The sequence below is a fragment of the Triplophysa rosa genome, linkage group LG9, assembly GCF_024868665.1.
Source record: "Triplophysa rosa linkage group LG9, Trosa_1v2, whole genome shotgun sequence".
Classification (NCBI taxonomy): domain Eukaryota; kingdom Metazoa; phylum Chordata; class Actinopteri; order Cypriniformes; family Nemacheilidae; genus Triplophysa; species Triplophysa rosa.
Window position 1 is genome coordinate 2,818,905 of NC_079898.1, and position 22,063 is coordinate 2,840,967.

The following is a 22,063-nucleotide window of genomic DNA, read 5'->3' on the forward strand; positions in this document are numbered from 1 at the left end:
CCATGAGGCTTGCGGATTTTGCCTGACTCGTCAAACAAAGCTGCACGGGAGTTGAGCGTTCTGAGGGGTAACCACAGACAGTGTTCACAGGCAGCTCCCTCGAGAGCTGCCTTAGCATGCTCAGCTCCCAAACATTCTACACATAACTCGTGTGTATCCCCACCAGTAATGTATCTAGGGCAGGGTGTAGCACACGGTTTATAATTTAACTTTCTCTTACTCATTTTACTAAAATTATCTATTACAACTCTTTGATAACTCTAGAAAAGGAACAGACACATTCACATACACAGAGCGCTTTGCTGAAATGGCAGAAGCTGAGTTGCCGCTGTTTACCGCGGTCTATTTATACCTTCCAGTATTCGCGTCACTCGTGACGTCATCCGTGACGTCATCTCCTCGCGACTATAAATCGCGAGTTAGTTCCATATGTCGGTACACGATCCGGGATGCCTGCACGATCCGTTCACGCATGCGCATAATGACGTAGTAGACAATTCTGTTTAGCGACGACACTGCACGATCTGTTCCACGCTTGAGCACCTTTGTACCGCGACTTTCACTACTGTCCACCTCTGGTCTCATGTCACTTCTGTGTGCACACTATGCGTTGAAATACTCTGTAACGTTTCCCCAGACTTGTTTGTAGTTCTTTCTTCATGTAAGTGCAGATAGTCTAGGCAGAAATGCATATTATGTTCCTTATTGTGTTCTGTAACCACCATTGAAGGGATTATTCCTCATTTAGATTATATAGATAGATATATTAGCCTATATATAGACCCATACTAATACAAAACGAGTCGATTTAAAGTGAACTAATATTAGCAGCTTTTAATAAAAACCGTCTTTGACAATACTACTGACCTCAGATCGAAACACGGCAAGTTAAGTAGGCCTAATGCCATGCAGCAATGAATCGCAAAGGGGAGTATGGAGGAAACTGAAGGTTTGCAGTGACAGACTCTCAAGACTCAGACTTTATTCCACATGTAACCAAAATCGTGTATGTTCATATAACAACTCCTTTATTATTTTGGATTGGCAACCACGTAAACACATCGTAATGCATAGCGTAAGCTACATTTTAAAACATCAAAATAGACCCGCCGTGAACTGTTAAATGAAAAACACGACGTAGCCTACAAAAATATGCCGCCAGTTGTGCCGTCTGGCCGTCAAGCGTTTCATCGCATGCTTGATACCAATAGTGTAGGGAAACCGTGAAGTTGTTTACTACGTCATTATGCGCATGCGCAGAACGGATCGTGCAGGCATCCCGGATCGTGTACCGACACCTGTACCATACACAATTTCACGCGAGTCACGCTGCTGGCGTTCCCCCATAGAGTCATTCCATGACGCAGTGTTGAGTTCCCTCAAAAGGGAACTAGCTAGTATTGTATAGTACTGTATGCAATTGACCAATATCGGTATCGGCCGATAGCTGTTTGTTAAAATCGGTATCGGCCCAAAAAAATCCTATCGGTGCATCCCTAATATTCATTCAACAACAAATATACAGTATAATATTATACATTTCTCATAACATTGAATTAGCTTCATATGCATACATGCAGTTTTAATTCAAGTTTTCTCATAACTGCTGAAACCTGAAAGCCAAAGTTCAATATTACTATTTAATTCTATGATAATGCCATTAGTGAGTCCTGCCTGTCGCAACATCCGCTACTCTGCCTTAACTCTTTTTTTTTATTACAGTAAAATCTACATATCCTTCCCAACGAAGTTATTGTTTGATGTAAAACATGTTGAACAGGCAGTCGATTCCTTAAATTAATAGCTGTTTCCTCTTAAAAGCAGTTTATTCAGTGTATTGAAGCTTCTCTTCCATTGACATCCATTCAAAATAAACTGCCTCTGGTCTCATTTCCTGCGTACCGGCGTTAGCATTAGCCGTTTTGGCTAAGCTTGCAGGCTTTCCTTGTAAAGACGCTCGTCCGTTGCTGCAAAACGTCAGCAAATTCGCCATATTGGACAGGGCACAGTGCCCACAAGGGAACTAGAGCTGTGATTTTCTAATAAGAAACTCAGTGACGTTAACGTATAACGTTTCTCGACCTAAAGTTACCTAAAGTACAAAAAAGTTCTGTCACCAGCTAGAGAAAATCTTAATCGACTTTAATATTTAATATTCGTCCTTAGAAATTATGAACATTGGTTAACTTTATAATAATACAACAAGAAAAATCAAAGCAGTGCATCTAAACATTACATTGTTTATGAAATATATATTCTACTGTTGTTATATTTTTACCAGTTATAAAACAGCAAATCCACACAGGAAAATATCATCTAGACATACATGCCATAACATTAAGGTTCAGCCCAGAAGGGGAGCACAGCGACAGTGAAACAAGAAGGGGCAAATTTTTAAAATTTATTTTAAAAATAACTGCTTGACAAACGCGAGGTTTAAATCCTTGACAATAAATATATTTTAATAATAATATTTTTAATAATAAGATTCTATGTAATTAAAGACAAAACGGGTTTAAAATGCAGACAGTTCTTAAACCATCAAAATAGGTTGATAAATGTAAACAATAATGTGCTTTTATCCAGAATAACCGTAGCTTCCCTCAAAGCTAATGCGTTTATAAGACAGTCTGTTCCGGTCTAATATGGCGGCGATTTAGACACACAATTCAACGGCTAATGTGAAGTTTATGTGTGCATATCCAGCGACCTACCACGTTTTTTTGTAGCGAGTATACATTAATGCTGAAAGAGCAGTGAGACGCGCGAACAATTTACATTTTTTTGCGGGTGTTTTACATTGTGTTACCTTATATCTCGTAGACGCATTTAAAGCCATGTCCGAAGCGGTGCGTGCGATGTGCGAGGAGCTTACAAAAGCTGTTAATGTGATGATGGATGCAGAATCCAGCCAAAGATACCGCCTGGAGGCCCTTAAGGTGATAATCAGAAGCATTTTGTGAATTTAATCGTTCATACTATAGAAGCTAGTTTAATAAGACATTCCCATTTTGATAAAAACAAGTAAATCCTAATAGATTTTGATGAACGCTGTTGTTACCCTAGCATCCTCATTCATAACGATGTCAGGTTCAGAACAAGTGCTTTAGTTTTTATGTGAGCTACAACATATGCTACTTTCTAACCTTCAGATGATCATAAGTAGCCTAATTGTCAATTTCCTTGTTTTGTAGTTTATTGAAGAGTTCAAGGAGAAATGTCCCTTCTGTGTTGAGTGTGGTCTCCAGTTAGCAGAGAGATCGCAGACTGCTGTGGTCAGACACTTTGGCTTGCAGATACTGGAACATGTGGTCAAGTAAGTGAGCAAAGCCTCTGGCATGGTTGCATATCATACTAAACCAGAAATATTGATCAGAAATGTCTGTTTTGACTGGTTTACAGGTTTCAGTGGAATGACATGCCACTGCAGGAGAAAGTCCAGTTGAAAAACTGCACAATGGAGCTGTTATCACATGTGAGCGTCATCATTGTATTTCTGTAAAATCTTGATGCATGGTCCAGCAAGCTTTCTTTAATCATATGCATCATGTCCTTTTTCAGGGTATGCAGCCGGTTCTAGAAGAGGAATGTTATGTTAAGGATGCCCTGTCACGCATAGTAGTTGAAATGGTCAAAAGAGAGTGGCCGCAGCACTGGCCTGACATGCTTAAGGAGATGGAGGCGCTTACTGCTATGGGGGTATCTCAGGCATTTTAGACACCTAGAGGGATGTAGTTTATAGGGAAGGTGTTGATAATCCCACTCCAAGCTCCAACCAGGGACCAGAATTACTTTTTTTGGCCACCAGCCCTATTTATAAATGTTTTGTAAACAAAAATATATATATCATTTACTCACCTTCTTCTTGTCACCCCAGATGGTACTCACTTTTATTGAGCACGAGCTCACACAGTACTCACTCATTTTAGAAGTAATCCATATGACTTGTGTTAACAAGTGTTTTCTGACAAACAATGATAGGCCTGTGTAAGAAACAGATCATTTTAAATGTATTTACTGCAATCTCTTGATCCAAATCCAATAATATATACTCATGCACAAATAAAATATGCCAGCATATTATTAATGTTAAATATTGTTATTTTTGCTTGTCTCATGATTAAATAGAACCACAACAGTACTGTTTTGCTTCGCTTAACTCTAAACATTAACCCACCAATGCATAATGTTAATAACTGTTCGATATTCTTTTGAAGTGTCAATTATATTGACCTACAGAGATGGGATATTTTCTAAAAATTGTGCTCAGCTAAAGAAATAAATTTATAGACCTCTGAGATGGAATGAGGGTGAGTAAATGATTCAATTTTGAGTGAACTTTTCTTTTAAGTTCCCTAGAAGCCACAATTGTTTGGTTTACTCTCTTATGCTTTTTTCATATAAACAGTACAAGAAACTAATAATTGTTATCATAATTGTTTTTCTTGTTTTATGTTATGTGGTTTTGCAGCACATCATGCAGAAGTCCAAGAATCTTCTGCATGTTTGGTTCTTAAAATCTAGAATTGACTTTGGTTGAAACTGATTGTTATCCCTAATTATTTTCAGGATGCTCAGACAGAACTTGTGATGCTTATTCTGTTACGGTTAGCTGAGGATGTGATCACGTTTCAAACATTACCCATTCAAAGACGGCGAGATATCCAGCACACCCTTACACAGAATATGGACAGCATCTTCACCTTTCTGCTTGGCGTACTGCAGCTCCATGTGAATGAGTACAAGAAACTGGTTAGTTTTTGAGACAATCATGCTCTGTGCATGTGCTGTGATGTTTAAATCATTTAAATTGGTTTATTCATGTTTTCTAGAAAAGCATTGTTGGTCAAGAATTAAGGGTGAGTTGGATTATTTGTCAGTCAATTTAGTGTATTTGTTTACTCCATTTTTATTATTGTATACAGTATATATTTTTAAAGATATAGTCTTGCCTTGGTTTTATGAACAGATGAAAGCTCACTGTCGAGTTGGTGTGGCTACTCTTAATACTCTGGCTGGCTACATTGACTGGGTTGCTCTAGGTCACATCACTAATGATAACTGCCGTCTTTTGGAGATTCTGTGCCTTTTGCTGAGTGAACCTGAGCTACAGTTGGAAGCTGCAGAGTGTCTTCTCATTGCCATTAGTAGGAAGGTGAGTGACTACTTCTCTTCTGAAGTATTTTTTTTGTTTTGTTGAAAGTTGTTGCTGTCTAGAGGTCTTAATGCTGGTCTCTTTTATGTAGTGAAAGTTAGGGCTGTGACGGTGGCAGTTTTTTACCACCGCGGTGGTAATAGACAAATCGACCGCGGTGGTGCGGTGGTTGAGAAATATATATTATTTATATAAATAATATTTATATTATTATATTTGCGTGTAGCAACCACATGGCGAGTGGAAGAGAAATATAGACCTTATTTAAATACTTGAAATTGTTAAATACTTGAAATAAATGAGGATGAAACATCCGTCAATGTTTAACGCGCAAATCCATCAGTGAAACGGCACACTACAGCATATAAAACATTTAAATAAACATCAGTAAATAATGAAAACTTAAATGATATAAGAAAGCTAAATACTAAATAAAAAAGCTCTTGTTGCAGTAACTTCAGTCAGTGACATATTAACACTTACAGTCCTTAACAATTCCGTTTGAAACAAACTGTTTAAACCTACATTGGCTTTCCTATTCAGATTGCCATAAAAACTTTACTTTTTCCGACTCGTTGATGTGAAACTTACTTGTTGACATTGTCCAGATTAAAATGTGTACAGCTGCACTAAATGCGCGTTCAGAAGATGTGCACAGGAGCGCAAATGAAAAGATGTCTCTCCGCAACAGCGGCAAAACCTGAGCGCACTCCGACACTAAGCAAGCGGGTCATAGCCAGTTTTGATTTTACGTATCTGTTCATTTCACAACAAGATCCATTGCAAAACCTGCAGAATAACCTGGGTTTTGCCGTGCAGGCCCGCGCTCGAACGCACAAACAGAAACGTATGCCAATAATTTCTGTTAATGTAAAATCTTTTAAATAAAACCATCCACAACTGAAAGGCTACAACTAGCAATCGTTATCGCAACTCTCATATTTATTACACCAATATTTGTCAGAGTGACGTGCACTACCGCCGGTGACTTCGCCACCGTCAAGGCACTTTACCACCGCGGTGGTGCGGTTGTCACAGCCACCGTCACAGCCCTAGTGAAAATATGTGAATGGGAACTGGGACTGTCAAGATCCAAAAATACAGATGTGGCAATTAAGGATGTTGTTTTGTTTTTGCTGCGGCATACGGCAGTTCGTCCGAGGGATGCCGCTGAATCCTGCAAACACATTTCTTAGAATTTAAAGTTTGAGTGAAATTGAAATTCACAACTCTCATTTTTTATGGAATATTGACCAGTGGACCAGTGTGTAAGATTAAGTAGGATCTATTGCTAGAAATGCAATGTAATGAACATAACTATGTCTTCAGATGTGTATGACATAATGAAGCGTTATGTTTTTATTACCTTAGAATGAGCTATTTCTATCTATTGCACTGCCCTGTTTCAACAGTAGCCCTAAACGGACAAACTGCTCTGCAGAACGCGTTTTCGTTTTATAGGTTACTTACTTCACATATGTCATATGTGTCAAACTGTAAATACTGTGAATTATTTTGACTAAAATCTGACCACTCTTGTTAAATGGTTCAAGCACACTTGCGTTATGGGGTGTTTTAGTGACTGATTTTATATATAGTACATGGATTCAGACCAGATCATTTTGACGGACAGGTTCACTATGGTGCAAGGTGACGTTACATGGTAATTAGCATGTTTTTGACGTCATCGCGACGCACATGCTTTTACTGTATTTTAATACAACTGAAAACCCAATAAAGCTGAAGTCGTTTACATATTTAATGTTTCTGTTGTCAGACATAAAATAATAATTACAGACAAATGTTTGTTCATATGTCCAGTAACAATGACAGTTGCTTGTAAACGCTGCTTTGTAGTCATTCATTCATTCACGTAAGTAACTTTAAGCTGCTGTTTGGTCATGAATGTGCTGCTGCTTCCGCTCATTGAATGGAGAAGACGCAGAGACATTTTTCCACTCACTGAAAGTGATGGTTTATCCAAAACAATGTCAGTCACAATCGCTCTATGAAGGAAAAAGTCTGTAAACACAGCACCACTGGTTTGTGTGCGCTTATCTGTGTATGTCTGAGCACACAACGCGGGGATCTGATTGAGTGACAGATTTGCAGCTTTGCAAAATCAGATCCAGAAACAACGGTAGAGATCACTGTGTTGGAAAAGTGTATAAAGATTTTCAGTTCGTATTGAAACTATGGGGAAACGAATCAGAGGGTGGCGGGCCGTCATCGTCTAAAGCCTTGTTTATACACGCGCCTGACTCCGCTACGCGAGTCTCCTTTGATCCCTCGTGGGTTTTCCTGAACGGACGAGGCGTTTGTGAGTAATGAATGGGAAACATTTGTCCCTTCGCTAATGCGTTCAGGGCAGGGGTACCTCTGGCCGCTTACGTTCAAAATGATTGGATGCTGCCAACTCGACAAAACGGGAATTACAAATTGCCCTCATTGTAATGTCAAAATGAAAAAAATCCAATTGCCACTGTTCTAGAAATTCTAGAAATTTCTGTAGCACAGGGAAGGTGGGATGAAGCAATGATGGGGTGACTACGTCTGGAACTTGGTTTGTGAGGACAGTATTAGTCATTAAAGACAAAAACGATCAAATGTACATATTCCAAAGTTTTGGACCGCTCATTTTTATGTAAACCTTGTAATTTCTGCGTACGAGTAATAATACCTAAATGTATAAATGTGTGAATATTCTTTTTTTTTTACTGTCGATGGTAAAAACATTTATGTGATTTTCGTATTCAGCATATAGAATATATATAGAATATATTCATCATATAGAAATTAAAGTGATAAAAAACTAAACTGAAAAAAAACTTCAAAAAAATGTTACATTGTGTTATTAGGGAACATTCTGTGCAAGTTATTGTCTGATAGCGAAAATTACCTGTATACGTTATTTTCTGGCAATTTTTAAACGACTACCCTGCAACATTCTGGAAACGGGTGGGGGGGGGTCTGGGTTGCAAGATGATTTCCTGAAATATTTTTCTTCTCAAGAATAGCGTATTTAATAAATAAGTGTAACAAAATATAAAAATATTAATTAAGTTAAAAATAAAACCATACAAATAAAAATCCGTCAGCCTTTGGAATTTCCTCCCCCTCAATAGTGAAACCTGAGGTGACGTCACATTAGCAACCGCATTAGGTTAGGTGCAGCAAGTAAATTTACAGCACCACGTTAAACATTCCCATTTGTGCACGCAGATTATTTTTCAGGCTATAAATTTAGAATATTTTTATTTGTCGAAATGAAATGTTGGTTGATATCGACCAAAGACAATGCAGGGAGGCCAGCGGAGAAGGGCGGAGAAACGCTGCAGTCAGAAAGGCCATCGTCCTCACCCCCCTAGTCATATTATAATAGGCTGTGTTCTTTTGTGTTGTCATTATGCGTGTGTTTGGACAGACCTAATAAGTGCATGTGCGCAGTTACGTGCAATGTTTGTATACTTTACCCACCTCCGAGGATAGTGGGGGTCTCGAGTCCCTGGCACTGTTATTTTGGGGGTTGCGGGCTGAAAAGTTTGGGAACCCCCAGTTTATATAACATCCATCACTGAAATGCAGTGAGAAAACAAACACAGCATAACTTCCGTCAGCCGAGTGAAGAACCATTGATGGGAGTGCTCTTTCTCACGCTGGCTGGTTGATGCGTGGATGTGCTATTCAGGGTGAATTGTCCAATAAGGGACTAAGAACCGTTGTTACCAAACGGGAATCCATGTTCGAAAAACAACTTTCCGAAACGTGTACGAACCCTGGCGGAGTGGAGCACAGAAATACTACGTCATATGTCAACTTGTTTTTTGACAATTTGATCTTGTTAAGCTTGAGAAGCCAGCATGTTTAACAGTGCAGAAGTCAGAATGCATGAAATAGTTTGTTACCCTATCTTTAAACTGAAGAATTATGTTTTCCCTTTGAAACCTTGGCTCGTTTCGATTTGAATGCACTATATGACGTCATTTTCCGTCATGAAAATCTTGAGTTTATTTGAAAAACCTACTTGTTTGAACTCCTCATTGTCCGATTTGCTCGAAATTTGGTATGTAGAATCTAGAGCTGCAGTAGTCAGCTACTAACGGATTGAGCAGGCGGTGCGAACCACTGATGCTGCGCTTTAGTTGTTATAGTGTTAGGGGAGGGGCCATGCTTAGTAGCTCCAGTGAGTCATAGAGACAGGCCTGCCAAAAAAAGAAAATGGTGAAGAACTGTGGTCTAACTCCACAATTCAATACTACATAGTTCACAGGCTTTGTAAAGTATTACACCAATACGCTTATAACATTTAAAATGTTTAGAATTTTTTTTCGGAATTGACTTTACCCAGACTTTTAATACAACTTTCTTTAAATTCAACTTTATCAGGGTTTTTCCTGCATAGAGAAATTGGAGGCGGCCGCCTCCGTCAAATGTCGTGCCGCCTCAGGCTCTCGCCAAAATTATGTTGTGAGTCTTCACAAGAAATGCTGTGTGCATTTAACAGACTGTCATTTGTAACTGCAGTTGCGACATTCCGCCACAGCGGAAGCGTTGTTTCGTTATCAGCACACTGAGGTGCTAAAAAGAGTTGCAGAACAAGAGCCAGCCTGTGTTTCACGGCTGTTTGTTTTGCATCCAAGTATGTTTAATTTCTTGAAATTTCTTAAAGGAACAATACGGCATTTTTAGGAGGATCTATTGACAGAAATACAATATAATATACAAAACTATTTCTTCAGAGGTGTATAAAGACCTTACGTAATGAACCATTAAGTTTGTAATACCTTAGAATAAGCTATTTATATCTACATACAGAGCGGGCCTACATGCATTGAATTCGCCGCCATGTTTTGTACAGCAGCCCTAAATGGACAAACAACTCTACAACGCGTGTTTTCTCTTCCTCTCTGCTGCGGTATCATGGTGAAACAGATCGCGGGAAGATCCGTGATCCGTACGGATCGTGCTCTCTGGTGCGGAACGCATGTGACCCGCGGATTAACTGAAAGTTTATTCATCATTGAGTAAAAGAGTAAAATGCGCTCTTGCTCGCTCTCCAGTTTCAGCTCCAACGCGCTCTCGCTCTCTCTCTCCAGTATCTGGACGAGTACAATATTAAAGCGGTTCCAGATAAACAGTGACACTCAAAACTGCTCCGTCACACAGCTAATATTACAACATAATATTACAACATATCTTGGTATGTTAGTATGTTACTCACATACTGATCCGAATTATAGCAACCTCCTCGGGGATGATTTTAAGATGATCTTTCTCTCCAACGTCTCTCTGCTGGAAAGTATCTCCATAGATATCTATGAGTATTGTTGTGGAAAAATATCAGTCTTGTAGTTCAAAAAATCTCTCAGACAAAGAAGGTCCGGGTGTCAAGGGGTTAACTTTATTTGCTCGAGTCAAACAAAGTGAGATGTTCCAAGTCATCTAAAAACCAAGTGTTTTCAGTCTACAGTTATAGTAAAATGTCTGAAAGGTGGTCCTTTCTAAAACCAATCAGGTAGATTCCCGTTATCTCTTATTTTTATTAACCAATTGTTATTTTCTGCCACCAATATATCCCAGGCAACAAGGTGCGTATCTATTCGTGGTAGGCTGGCTATTACCTAATTTTTAAAATATATTTTTATATATCCTCGCCCACCACAATTATGTAATGGTCATCATGACCTGTTTCCCCTTCTTCACCTCCTTCTCTGTGGCCTTGCTCAATGTAGATTATAGTCATAGTAACGGGGCGGAACATGCCCAGATTTGGTCATACTGTAGGGTTGGGGCCGGAAAAAGTCCCCAGATTTCATAAACACTGCCAGACATCAAAAACACAGCTGTGCAGGGTGCTTTTCAGAATCTCATACAAATGTGTTTAAAACGAAGAGCAATACATAAAACATAAAGACAGATCAAAAACATAAAGACATATCATGAAATTCCTCCATAGTATCTCTGCTAAAAGACTTAATCCTAACGTGTCTCTGCTGTAAAGTCTTTATAATATTAGCGCAGGTCCTAGCTCCTGCCTGACTTTTCTCCTTCTTTTTAAACTTAAAATCCACAAACCTTTTATTTTATGTAATACATAAGTCATAGCTCTTTCTACAGTCTTTCTAATGCCCGCAAAATCTCTTCCCTGCGTCAACATGAGAACGACATCTTTTTGTACTGTGGTGGCCACCATCGTGTTCGGACTGAGCGATTCGTGGCAAATCTATAATACAACGCTAGTGGCCGCTGTTAATTAAGAACTGCGCCTTTAAATTAACATGACGTACATCATTGTAATGTCTTTAGCTGTGCAGTTGGATCGTTGAATCAGCGTATACTGTACACAGCGAGTTCGCCAGTATGAACGCACATTGCGTTCAGAACGACTTGCACACAAATGACTCATTTGAACAGATTCATTTAAACTATTGAACTTTTCAGTCACTAACGAGATCATTAAATCATTTAAAGTGAACCACAGAGAATGCAAGATGTGAATGAGCTTTGCTCATTTAGAAAGACTGGTTAATTCATTTGGCTATTGTGGGCTGGAAAGTTAGTTGAAAATTATAAAAATGCTTTATTTGATAAAAAAACATTTCTGTTTGGTTGAATAAAAGTATTGTTTTATATAACTTAATAATTGTCATTTTTATCTAATTTTGTTAGAACTTTTAATATGTCAAACTCAAAGTCACTTTGGTTAAGCCACTTAAAGGTACGGTAGGCCTACGTGTGTGTGTACAAGATCAGGATGGCACCACCTCCGCCTCATTTTGAGCCAGGAAAAACCCTGTTTATTTCAGAAAATAATTAACATCAAAAATTTAAGACAAGTTTTCAAAATTTGATTGATTTGACCTGGAATGACCCCATATGATTTTACATTTCTAATTAAAGAATGTTATTAAAATACTACAATAATACAAATTTTAACTGCCTGTTTCTACAGGGAAAGTTAGAGGAACGGCAGCCTCTTATGGTGCTGTTTAATGAAGCTGCCATGAATTGTATCCTTTCTGCTGCACAGTAAGTGAACTGCTACTCAAACTTACTCGAAATTTGTAGTAACTGGACTGGGTGGATGACATGGTTTGTTTGAATTTTGCTGTTACAGGTCTGCAGATGGGGCAGCTTCATGCATCCAGTGAGTTTACGTTCCCTTTTAAAAACACCTTTGTGAGCATACTAGACTTTTAGAATGCGAAATTTCCTTGGGGACCCCGAGTGAATGGGTAGTTGATAAAACACTTATTTACACACCATGGATTTTGGAGCATTCACGCTGTTATTGCTATTTTTGTTATTTTAAAGCTGTGTTGTACAAAATTGGATTGTTTAATATTATAATCATTACCATTTCATCTCATTTAAAAGATCACGCAGTGGCATATATATCACATGTTAAGATTTGATACGAATTAGCAGTTCAACAACCTTGATCTTTGGAACGCCGCTGAATGCAGAATCTCACCTGAGGTTTTAACAATTGAGTTTCCGCATACACATTTGTATGCACATGAATGGAAGATAATGGAATGAAAAAGTCTAGTGTGCAGCATAAGTTTGCAGTAACTGAAAAACAAAATGTTTTTAATGATGAAACACTGTCTGTCTCTTAACACATCAGATCATCAAATGGCATTGTTGAAAGAAGATACACATTTTTGAAAAGGCTGTGTCAAGTTCTCTGTGCCCTTTGCGGCCAACTCTGCTCACTAGTGGTAAGCTGATAGCTTAATCGTCACGGTTTATTATTATTATTTTCCCTCTTATGAGAACATGCAAGAGATGGATTTGTTCCTTTTAGGGTTCAGATGTTGAAGTGCCGGTTCCTGTTAACCTGAATAAATTTATGGAAGCACTTCTGTCCTTCACCACCCATCCCAGCCAGGTACATCATCATTATAGCTACTAGTGTATATACTCATTCTGTTAACTTTATTTCTTATTTTTAGTAATCATATATTTCAAAAATTCTTCCTTTAATTACAGTTTTTGAGGTCTTCCATTCAAATCACATGGTGTAGCCTATTCCGACATGAGGTTTTATCAAAGGATCCTGTAGTTGGCCAAATGGCCATTAAATATTTAGAAGTGGCAAGGATTAATCTTGTTAAGGTAGGTTTGGTGTATTCCTGAACCAGAACATACTGCTAGTGACATTCATACAAATGCTCTATCTGCCTTTTACAGACTGGATTTCCCTCAAAAAATGATTGTCAAGGCTGCGAATTCTCCAGGATGGACTTTGATAGTGATGAAGATTTTAACTCCTACTTTAATTGTAAGTTAATGGATAAAAGATGCAAATCCTTCACATTTTGACACACTGCCCCCCTCGTAAATAATCAAACCCTGGAATCCGTCCCTCCTTATTTCCAGCCCTGTGTATATGTGTATTTATACCCCTAAGATATAAAATGTTTTAACAAATCCATTATTTATTTTTTTACTTTATCATCTGCATAGCTTTCAGGGCTCAGCAGGGGCAAGCAGTTCGCCTGGCTTGCAACATTGCCTCTTTTGAAGCCTTTCAGATTGCTAGAGAATGGCTGAAGTATCAGATAAGCACACCTATAGATACTGGAAGTACTACATGTAAGTTCTTTGCCTCCACATTTGCCTAATTTCCACAAAAGGCTTGTTTAAAAATGTTTTTTTTTTAATAATAATGTTTTCAATCATGTCATATCACCCCTTTAATGTATGAATATATTTGCACCCACATGCTTGTAATGCACATTTATTATTTGTTGGTGTGGATGCTAACATAGTCATCATTTTAGTAAAGGGTTGAATAAAAAGCGAAGTTCCATTAACCCTGAAAGACCCAAATATAGAAAAAAACCTCTAAATGCAGAAATATTTAGGTTTTAACATTTTAGTTTTTAGGGAAACATTGTAATATTACAATATTGGGCTTTTGGGTTAGCAGAGTTTCAGGGATTTTCTGCACTGTCTGAACAAATCTAAAGAACATCTAAGAATTCATTTGCAGGGTATAATGCTTACGCAGCGTATTCAGTTCAATTTTATTTATATAGTTCTTTTCACAATGTGCATTGTTCCAAAGCAGCTTTACAGGAGAAAATAAGAAAAACACAGAAAAGTTCAAACACAGCACAGTGCATGGTGTTTATAGAACAAGCAAGATCATTCTAGTAAATAAAATCTAATAAATGCAGTCTTCCCAGTGAGCAAGCCAACACTGCCCTTTGGCAGGAACCCAAACTCCAAAGATAAATAAAAGGAGAAAAAAAAAACCTCAGGAGAACCCAGTCTCAGCCAGGAGGGCCAGGTCTCCTCTGACGTGTCACAGCTGCACTCAGTGGCTTTGATTAAAAGTTACGGAGTAAATGTTTATGAAAAATAGGGAGAGATTATTAGTTGTGATTTAGGAAATTTCATTTGTTGAAACTGTTTAGGTCTAATTTGATTTTATTTTGTGATCGATATCAGACAACAGAAGAATGTTATAAGCAGGGAAAATAGTGTAATGTAACTGAATGCAGCTATAACTTCAAACTGCTGTCATGTGATGTAAGTTAAGCATTAAATACTAAGTATTGTAGCATTAATGTGACAAGTAATCCGTATTGTAGGCCCTGTGGCTGGGGCAATGCCCTCTTAATAGAAGTCTGATAATTAAAGGGGTCATATGGCGCAAATACGTGTTTTTCTTTGGTGTGTTATAAGTTGCCCATGCATATATTAGACATGTAAAATTGCAAAAATTAAAGTGTCGGAACAAAAGATGCATTCTATCTAAAAGCGAATGCCTGAAACGCCTCGTGTAACCACACGCCTACAAATCTATGTCAGTTCGTGGTATGATTTGACTAAGACCGCCCAAATGTATACGCAAGTAAGGTGGGCGTACCTGTAAGTACAATTGCTTTGGAACCTGATCTTCCAAATATGGTAAGAAGCGTTACATTTCCGTCACACGCTTGCAGTATTCGACCAATCACTGTGCACTGGTGAACTGGCCAATCATAGCACACCTCACTTTTCAGAGCGATGAGCGTGGGGCAAAGAGGAGATACAAACATGCACGGTATGTGGATAATACAGCGTTTTTGAACCTTAAATCGTGTATACACATTGCATTACATCTTAAACAAGCGATAATATTTGTTTTAGCCATGTCATATGACCCCTTTATTATTTGTAAATAAAAACTACTGACAACAAACATTCAACAAAGGTAATGTAACAATTAAAATGCTCTCATCATAAACAGAAATCAATTTACTTACTGAATTAGCCTTTCCATGCCATTTATACCAGAACTACTTCTATCTTTAAATAATTTCCCAATTAGAACATTGTTCATTACAAAATGTGACCCTGCTTGTGAAAACACAGCAAAATACTTTTGACTGTTTTCTACATAAAATCATCATACAGAATATTCTGTGAAAATATAACAACAATATCTTCAATATTCATTGTTAAAGATTGAAGTCTTAGTAAAATTAATGCTTGAAATTAATCTTTGATGCTTGTTATCTGGCGGCTTGGCGCTAGATAAAGATATTAGAGGATATAGCGGCAAAAGATCAATTACAGAAATGTACATGAGAATGTGTGTGATGTGATTCGCCGTTGTCTAGACGCACGGCTCAATTTAAACAACCGAAATAGTCAAATGTTTTAAATGGTTTATTAGGCTATGTCTCGCGGTTCGGATGAAACGAAGCAAAGGACCAGATCCGGCTCACGGGCCGTAATGGAGGATGACTTCTTTATAGAAAGATGACCTTACATGCCTGGTATACTTCTGAAATGAAAAAAGAACACTGATTATTTTCAATGTTAAGTGATCTCAATTCAAGTCAATCCTACTTGAACATTTTAAAGAATTCACATATTTAAAGGACTTCACACATTCAACATATCTCAGATAATACCGTCTGATAGTTCTACATATCATGCTAATAGCACATACTGTATGTAACCCCCACATTCCATAACATTATCACCTGGCCCACGAAAGAAAACGGGACCAGTTATGTTTATTTTTAAATATAGTTTTACATTTTGCATTACAAATACTTGAACAACCTCAAATAAATAATTAATTTTTTATTAAACTTGGACATATCATTTAATGTAATAATTTAATTTTAATTAAAACTCAAAGTGGTAACAAATAAGACATTAAAAGTAAATATTTAATTTTGTAGCTGACAAAAATGATCAAAAAAGCATGTTGCTAACAGATAAGAAGTAGAATTAATTTATGTAATGTGCAAGGTGCACAGGCAAATTTTGCTACCACTTAAGCCCAATTCTGTAAAATTGCGACACCACAAGCTCACAATCTAATATGTAAGGAATTATTATTATTCGAAAGTTAATGCACACCCCGAGGTGGTAATGCGGCCACGACGCGAAGCGGAGATTAACTTTCGAATAATTTAACTGACCGGAGTCAATAATTCCGCTTATACCACGGTTACCACACCACAGGACATTGTTCAATTGTCTCATTTCAACATTAGTCGTGTTATCGCCTATAAAATGCTGTTGATGGTAGGACTACTTTCTTGCGCATCTCATTTCAAGCGTCTGTATTCGGAGGCTTGAGTCATGGCTACGTGTGCGAGTGAGAGCGAGAGACCGCGTGTTTGCAGTAATGTGACAGAATAGCCTGTGATAATAAATTAGGCTATTTATTCCTCGTATTGTTTCTATCATCAGCAGGAAGAGGAAACGAACCAGAAGGCTATCAGTTATTTTATTTATTGCAATGCACTGCAAAAAGTGACTTTCTTAGTATGTTTGTCTTGTTTTCCAGTACAAATGTCTAAAGATTCTTGAATCAAGATGCATTTTCTTGATGAGCAAAACGACCCAAGAAAATAAGTCTTGTTTTTAAAATAAAAATATGAAATTTCATTGGCAAAATAATCTGCCAATGGGGTAAGAAAAATAATCTTGAATTAAGGTTTACCTTTTTCTTAGTCATTAAATTCAAGATTTTTTTGCCTGTTCTAAGCAAATATTCACTGAATTTTCATATTTTTTTGTCTTAAAACAACTTATTTTCTGTGGTGATTTTGCTCATCAAGAAAATGCATCTTGATTCAAGAATTTTTACATATTTGTACTGGAAAACAAGACAAAAATACTAAGTAAGAAAGTCATCTTTGCAGTTTCGTTTCAATAAACAAAGCACACTGCAACACGTTTCCATTAACAGTAAAGTTTGACATTATAAACATCAGATCAAGAGTAGGGTGCTGTGTGAAGTGATGTCCTGTAGGCTACACTATAACCTTTCTGTTATTTTAACTTGGCGAAGTGATATGGAACGGTAATGCGGTCAGCAGACCTGGAACACCTTCATAGGTGTGCGTTTAACTTAAAGTTAATGCATACCCATAGAACATTTGTCAACCAATCAGATTGAAGCATTCAACAGCTCCGTGGTATAAAATCAAATTATTTAACAGCATCTTAACATCTACATGTAGACAGTAGACATACTACTAATCATAGAAATAAATATTTAGGTTACTTACTTGCATTGTTGATTTATCCAGTCCAATAAAAAAAACTATGAATTTCCTTGAAGCAAGTTTGCCGGATGTGTAAATTCATCACCAGGTAAACAGACCGATTTACAAAATCTACCACCCAACAACATTGCAGGGGTGAACTATAGGACCTATTAGTTGTGTAAATGTGGTCTTAAAGAAAAAAAAACATGTAAAGGTTTATTTTAAAGTTGATGTTGTAATATTACAACAGTGGGCCTTTGCAGGTAAGTGCATTAAGAAAGCCAGTGGCACCACTACTCCGAAGTGGTGGGGCAAAATTTGATACTTTATACTAATATACTAATACTGTTGTCACGATCCAATACCTTATTTTCGATATTCGAGACCATTTTCGAAACCACAGGGAAAAAACTGCCAAAACATTAAGGCCCTAACATTTTTGATTTTTATTAAAAGTTAAATTGAACAAGACTAGAGACTAAGGTATATTTTACATTATTTATTAGGGGTGTAACGATACACTCAGCTCACGATTCGATACATATCTTGATGGTGGGTTCAGGGTACGATGCACATTTCGATATTTTGAACAAAATCAAAAAATGAAACTGAAATTCAAATAACATTTATTTTCAAAATCTTAAAGCGGCCCTAACACACGCGGTTTCTGCCAATCTCATATTAATCTTGAGTACCTATAGGAGTAATAATTGCATACTTCGTATCTTAGAAGAGTATTTAGTTTGATCACATTTATAAAAGATAGATACAGCTGTACGATTTTTTCCGAAAGCATATGGCGCGTGCGTAGGCTGAACTAAAGCACGTGCGCACCCATTGCCAACAAAACACAGACATCAGTTTCACTCACCGCATGCGGTTCATGTCCGGCATCTTTTAGCGCTGGGACAGCTCCATATATCAGTTTCAATATTATTTCATATTACATAAACTGTATTACATTTCTTCAATCATGCATATCACATACTGGTTTTTTAGCATGTCATTCAATCTTTTAATGTACAGTACGACTCACTTAATCACTTCTCTAATCGGTCCAGCGCTGGTTTCTTTTGGCTTACTTTGTTGCATATCACGTAATGCAGCAGCTCACGGTAGCGGACAAATGAACATTGGCATACAAAAACGTTTGTGCTAGCCTTTGTAATGAGCAGTCACGCTTCAAGTTTGCTGTGTCATTCTGTATCATTACACCCCTATTATTTATTAATTGTTAATCTAATATTAATTTATCAATACATTTACTTTTTAAAATTAAAAGTTGTATCTGTTAATATTAAAGGACCAGAGCTTACATAAATAGTTGTATTTTTTTAAGTAACATGAACAAATGTATTGCTCATTGTTTGTTAATGTTAGTCATAGTTATTGATGAGCACACATAGAGAAAGAAAACGCAAACTTGAAACGTGAGAAGTGTTGCGTAGACTCTGCACTAGCCATCTTTCTAACATTAAAGGTGGCATGAATTAAGAAATCAATTTTAACCTGAGCTTTTGTTATATCAAAGCTCATCGTATTCAAACGAACAGCCTGTAAGTGTCAGAACTGAAGACGTCCTTGAAATGACAACTTTTATTGACACCAGGCCCAGCAAACGCCAGCTCCTGGAATGTACCTATCCATGACGTCATTGAAAGACTATCAACGACTACTTCTCTAGCCCCGCCCACTGGTTAGGGATGGGCGATATTATATAGTTTGCGATATACCAGTAGAAATTCTCCCCACGATAGGAATTAGTCTTCCCGCAATATAAACGATAAATCCTAGTTGATGACGTATTTCTTTTTGAGATCCATTCATAGCTCATATGCGGAGCGAAAATGGGTATCAGCGGAGGGCTGATTTGAAGCTGAGAAGGAGTTTGCACTAAAAGAGGAGCTCTAAGGGCGCTTTCTCACCTTTAGTTCGGTTCATTTGGTCTGGACCAATTAAAAACTTGTACATCCCGCACTTGGATGCACTGCTGGAGGAGTTTCTTTACCTTAACCCGGCACTGTTCCACAGATCTATTAAACCCCCTTTCCCTGAGTTGTTTGCTAAACAGTGTTTCCCATTCATTGACGAGACTATGGTGGCCCGCCATAGACTATTTTGTTCCGCCACAGTCTTAAAACGAGCCGAATTGTTTTTTTTACAACAACATAACTATTTGTAACGTTGAATTCTCCACCGCTGTTTCGTTGTTGTGCCATTGTTCACGGCAAAAAATGCGTCCCCCTCTCTGTTGCTTCAGCGCAGTGTGCGCAGCACACACACAGACACATACTGTACATACGAACGCACGCTCGCTCGCTACTGTTTCAGCTTTCGCGGTTGAAACGCAGACACGTGAACTGGCCAGTATTTAAGATGTTGCCAAGCCATACTGAATACAACATCGTTTGAGGGAAGTAAAATCTAATGTTTCAGTATTCACTGCAGTTATCCACAGTGCAAACATGATTTTATCAGTGTATGACAGAGCAAACCGATAGCATTACCTCATGGCGTTAACATCATTATGTTCAGCTTCAGCATCATATTATTTCCAGCTAAAATAGCAGTCTGCATATAGGGACATTTGACATACACCATTTATGTCGTTTAAAATGAGCAGCGCGTCTACACAACGGAGCTGNGACATATTACATAAACTGTATTACATTTCTTCAATCATGCATATCACATACTGGTTTTTTAGCATGTCATTCAATCTTTTAATGTACAGTACGACTCACTTAATCACTTCTCTAATCGGTCCAGCGCTGGTTTCTTTTGGCTTACTTTGTTGCATATCACGTAATGCAGCAGCTCACGGTAGCGGACAAATGAACATTGGCATACAAAAACGTTTGTGCTAGCCTTTGTAATGAGCAGTCACGCTTCAAGTTTGCTGTGTTTTATCGGCGATTGTTAAGGAAAATATGATGCTTCGTAACCACTTGGAGACACAGATTGTGTCTTATGCTTCCGCTTCAGTGACGCGCTGGCGCAAAGTGGGTAGCGTCTTGACCGCTCAACGAATAGAATTAAACATCATATCATAAAATATCCCCATCTCTCTACGATGCGCATCGTAACATTTTTGCATCTCGGAATACGAAGTATCATTACACCCCTATTATTTATTAATTGTTAATCTAATATTAATTTATCAATACATTTACTTTTTAAAATTAAAAGTTGTATCTGTTAATATTAAAGGACCAGAGCTTACATAAATAGTTGTATTTTTTTAAGTAACATGAACAAATGTATTGCTCATTGTTTGTTAATGTTAGTCATAGTTATTGATGAGCACACATAGAGAAAGAAAACGCAAACTTGAAACGTGAGAAGTGTTGCGTAGACTCTGCACTAGCCATCTTTCTAACATTAAAGGTGGCATGAATTAAGAAATCAATTTTAACCTGAGCTTTTGTTATATCAAAGCTCATCGTATTCAAACGAACAGCCTGTAAGTGTCAGAACTGAAGACGTCCTTGAAATGACAACTTTTATTGACACCAGGCCCAGCAAACGCCAGCTCCTGGAATGTACCTATCCATGACGTCATTGAAAGACTATCAACGACTACTTCTCTAGCCCCGCCCACTGGTTAGGGATGGGCGATATTATATAGTTTGCGATATACCAGTAGAAATTCTCCCCACGATAGGAATTAGTCTTCCCGCAATATAAACGATAAATCCTAGTTGATGACGTATTTCTTTTTGAGATCCATTCATAGCTCATATGCGGAGCGAAAATGGGTATCAGCGGAGGGCTGATTTGAAGCTGAGAAGGAGTTTGCACTAAAAGAGGAGCTCTAAGGGCGCTTTCTCACCTTTAGTTCGGTTCATTTGGTCTGGACCAATTAAAAACTTGTACATCCCGCACTTGGATGCACTGCTGGAGGAGTTTCTTTACCTTAACCCGGCACTGTTCCACAGATCTATTAAACCCCCTTTCCCTGAGTTGTTTGCTAAACAGTGTTTCCCATTCATTGACGAGACTATGGTGGCCCGCCATAGACTATTTTGTTCCGCCACAGTCTTAAAACGAGCCGAATTGTTTTTTTTACAACAACATAACTATTTGTAACGTTGAATTCTCCACCGCTGTTTCGTTGTTGTGCCATTGTTCACGGCAAAAAATGCGTCCCCCTCTCTGTTGCTTCAGCGCAGTGTGCGCAGCACACACACAGACACATACTGTACATACGAACGCACGCTCGCTCGCTACTGTTTCAGCTTTCACGGTTGAAACGCAGACACGTGAACTGGCCAGTATTTAAGATGTTGCCAAGCCATACTGAATACAACATCGTTTGAGGGAAGTAAAATCTAATGTTTCAGTATTCACTGCAGTTATCCACAGTGCAAACATGATTTTATCAGTGTATGACAGA

General features: G+C 37.9%; 1 protein-coding gene across 2 annotated transcripts in view; it reads left to right on the top strand.

Annotated features, from left to right (window-relative positions):
* The first annotated feature begins 2,648 nt into the window (after positions 1 to 2,648).
* Positions 2,649 to 22,063, top strand: part of LOC130559254 (exportin-5) — a 108,526-nt gene continuing 89,111 nt past the window's right edge. The window contains exons 1-15 of one of the 2 annotated variants that reach the window (XM_057342217.1): positions 2,649 to 2,728; positions 2,824 to 2,939; positions 3,195 to 3,316; positions 3,403 to 3,475; positions 3,562 to 3,699; positions 4,570 to 4,752; positions 4,833 to 4,859; positions 4,970 to 5,155; positions 12,108 to 12,184; positions 12,273 to 12,302; positions 12,786 to 12,879; positions 12,966 to 13,049; positions 13,151 to 13,276; positions 13,352 to 13,442; positions 13,628 to 13,756. In XM_057342217.1, the coding sequence (XP_057198200.1) occupies positions 2,838 to 2,939; positions 3,195 to 3,316; positions 3,403 to 3,475; positions 3,562 to 3,699; positions 4,570 to 4,752; positions 4,833 to 4,859; positions 4,970 to 5,155; positions 12,108 to 12,184; positions 12,273 to 12,302; positions 12,786 to 12,879; positions 12,966 to 13,049; positions 13,151 to 13,276; positions 13,352 to 13,442; positions 13,628 to 13,756 (1,462 nt within the window). In that variant the 5' untranslated portion in view covers positions 2,649 to 2,728; positions 2,824 to 2,837. Of the gene's footprint in view, positions 2,940 to 3,194; positions 3,317 to 3,402; positions 3,476 to 3,561; positions 3,700 to 4,569; positions 4,753 to 4,832; positions 4,860 to 4,969; positions 5,156 to 12,107; positions 12,185 to 12,272; positions 12,303 to 12,785; positions 12,880 to 12,965; positions 13,050 to 13,150; positions 13,277 to 13,351; positions 13,443 to 13,627; positions 13,757 to 22,063 lie in introns of both variants that reach the window. The other variant, XM_057342218.1, reaches the window with a different exon arrangement.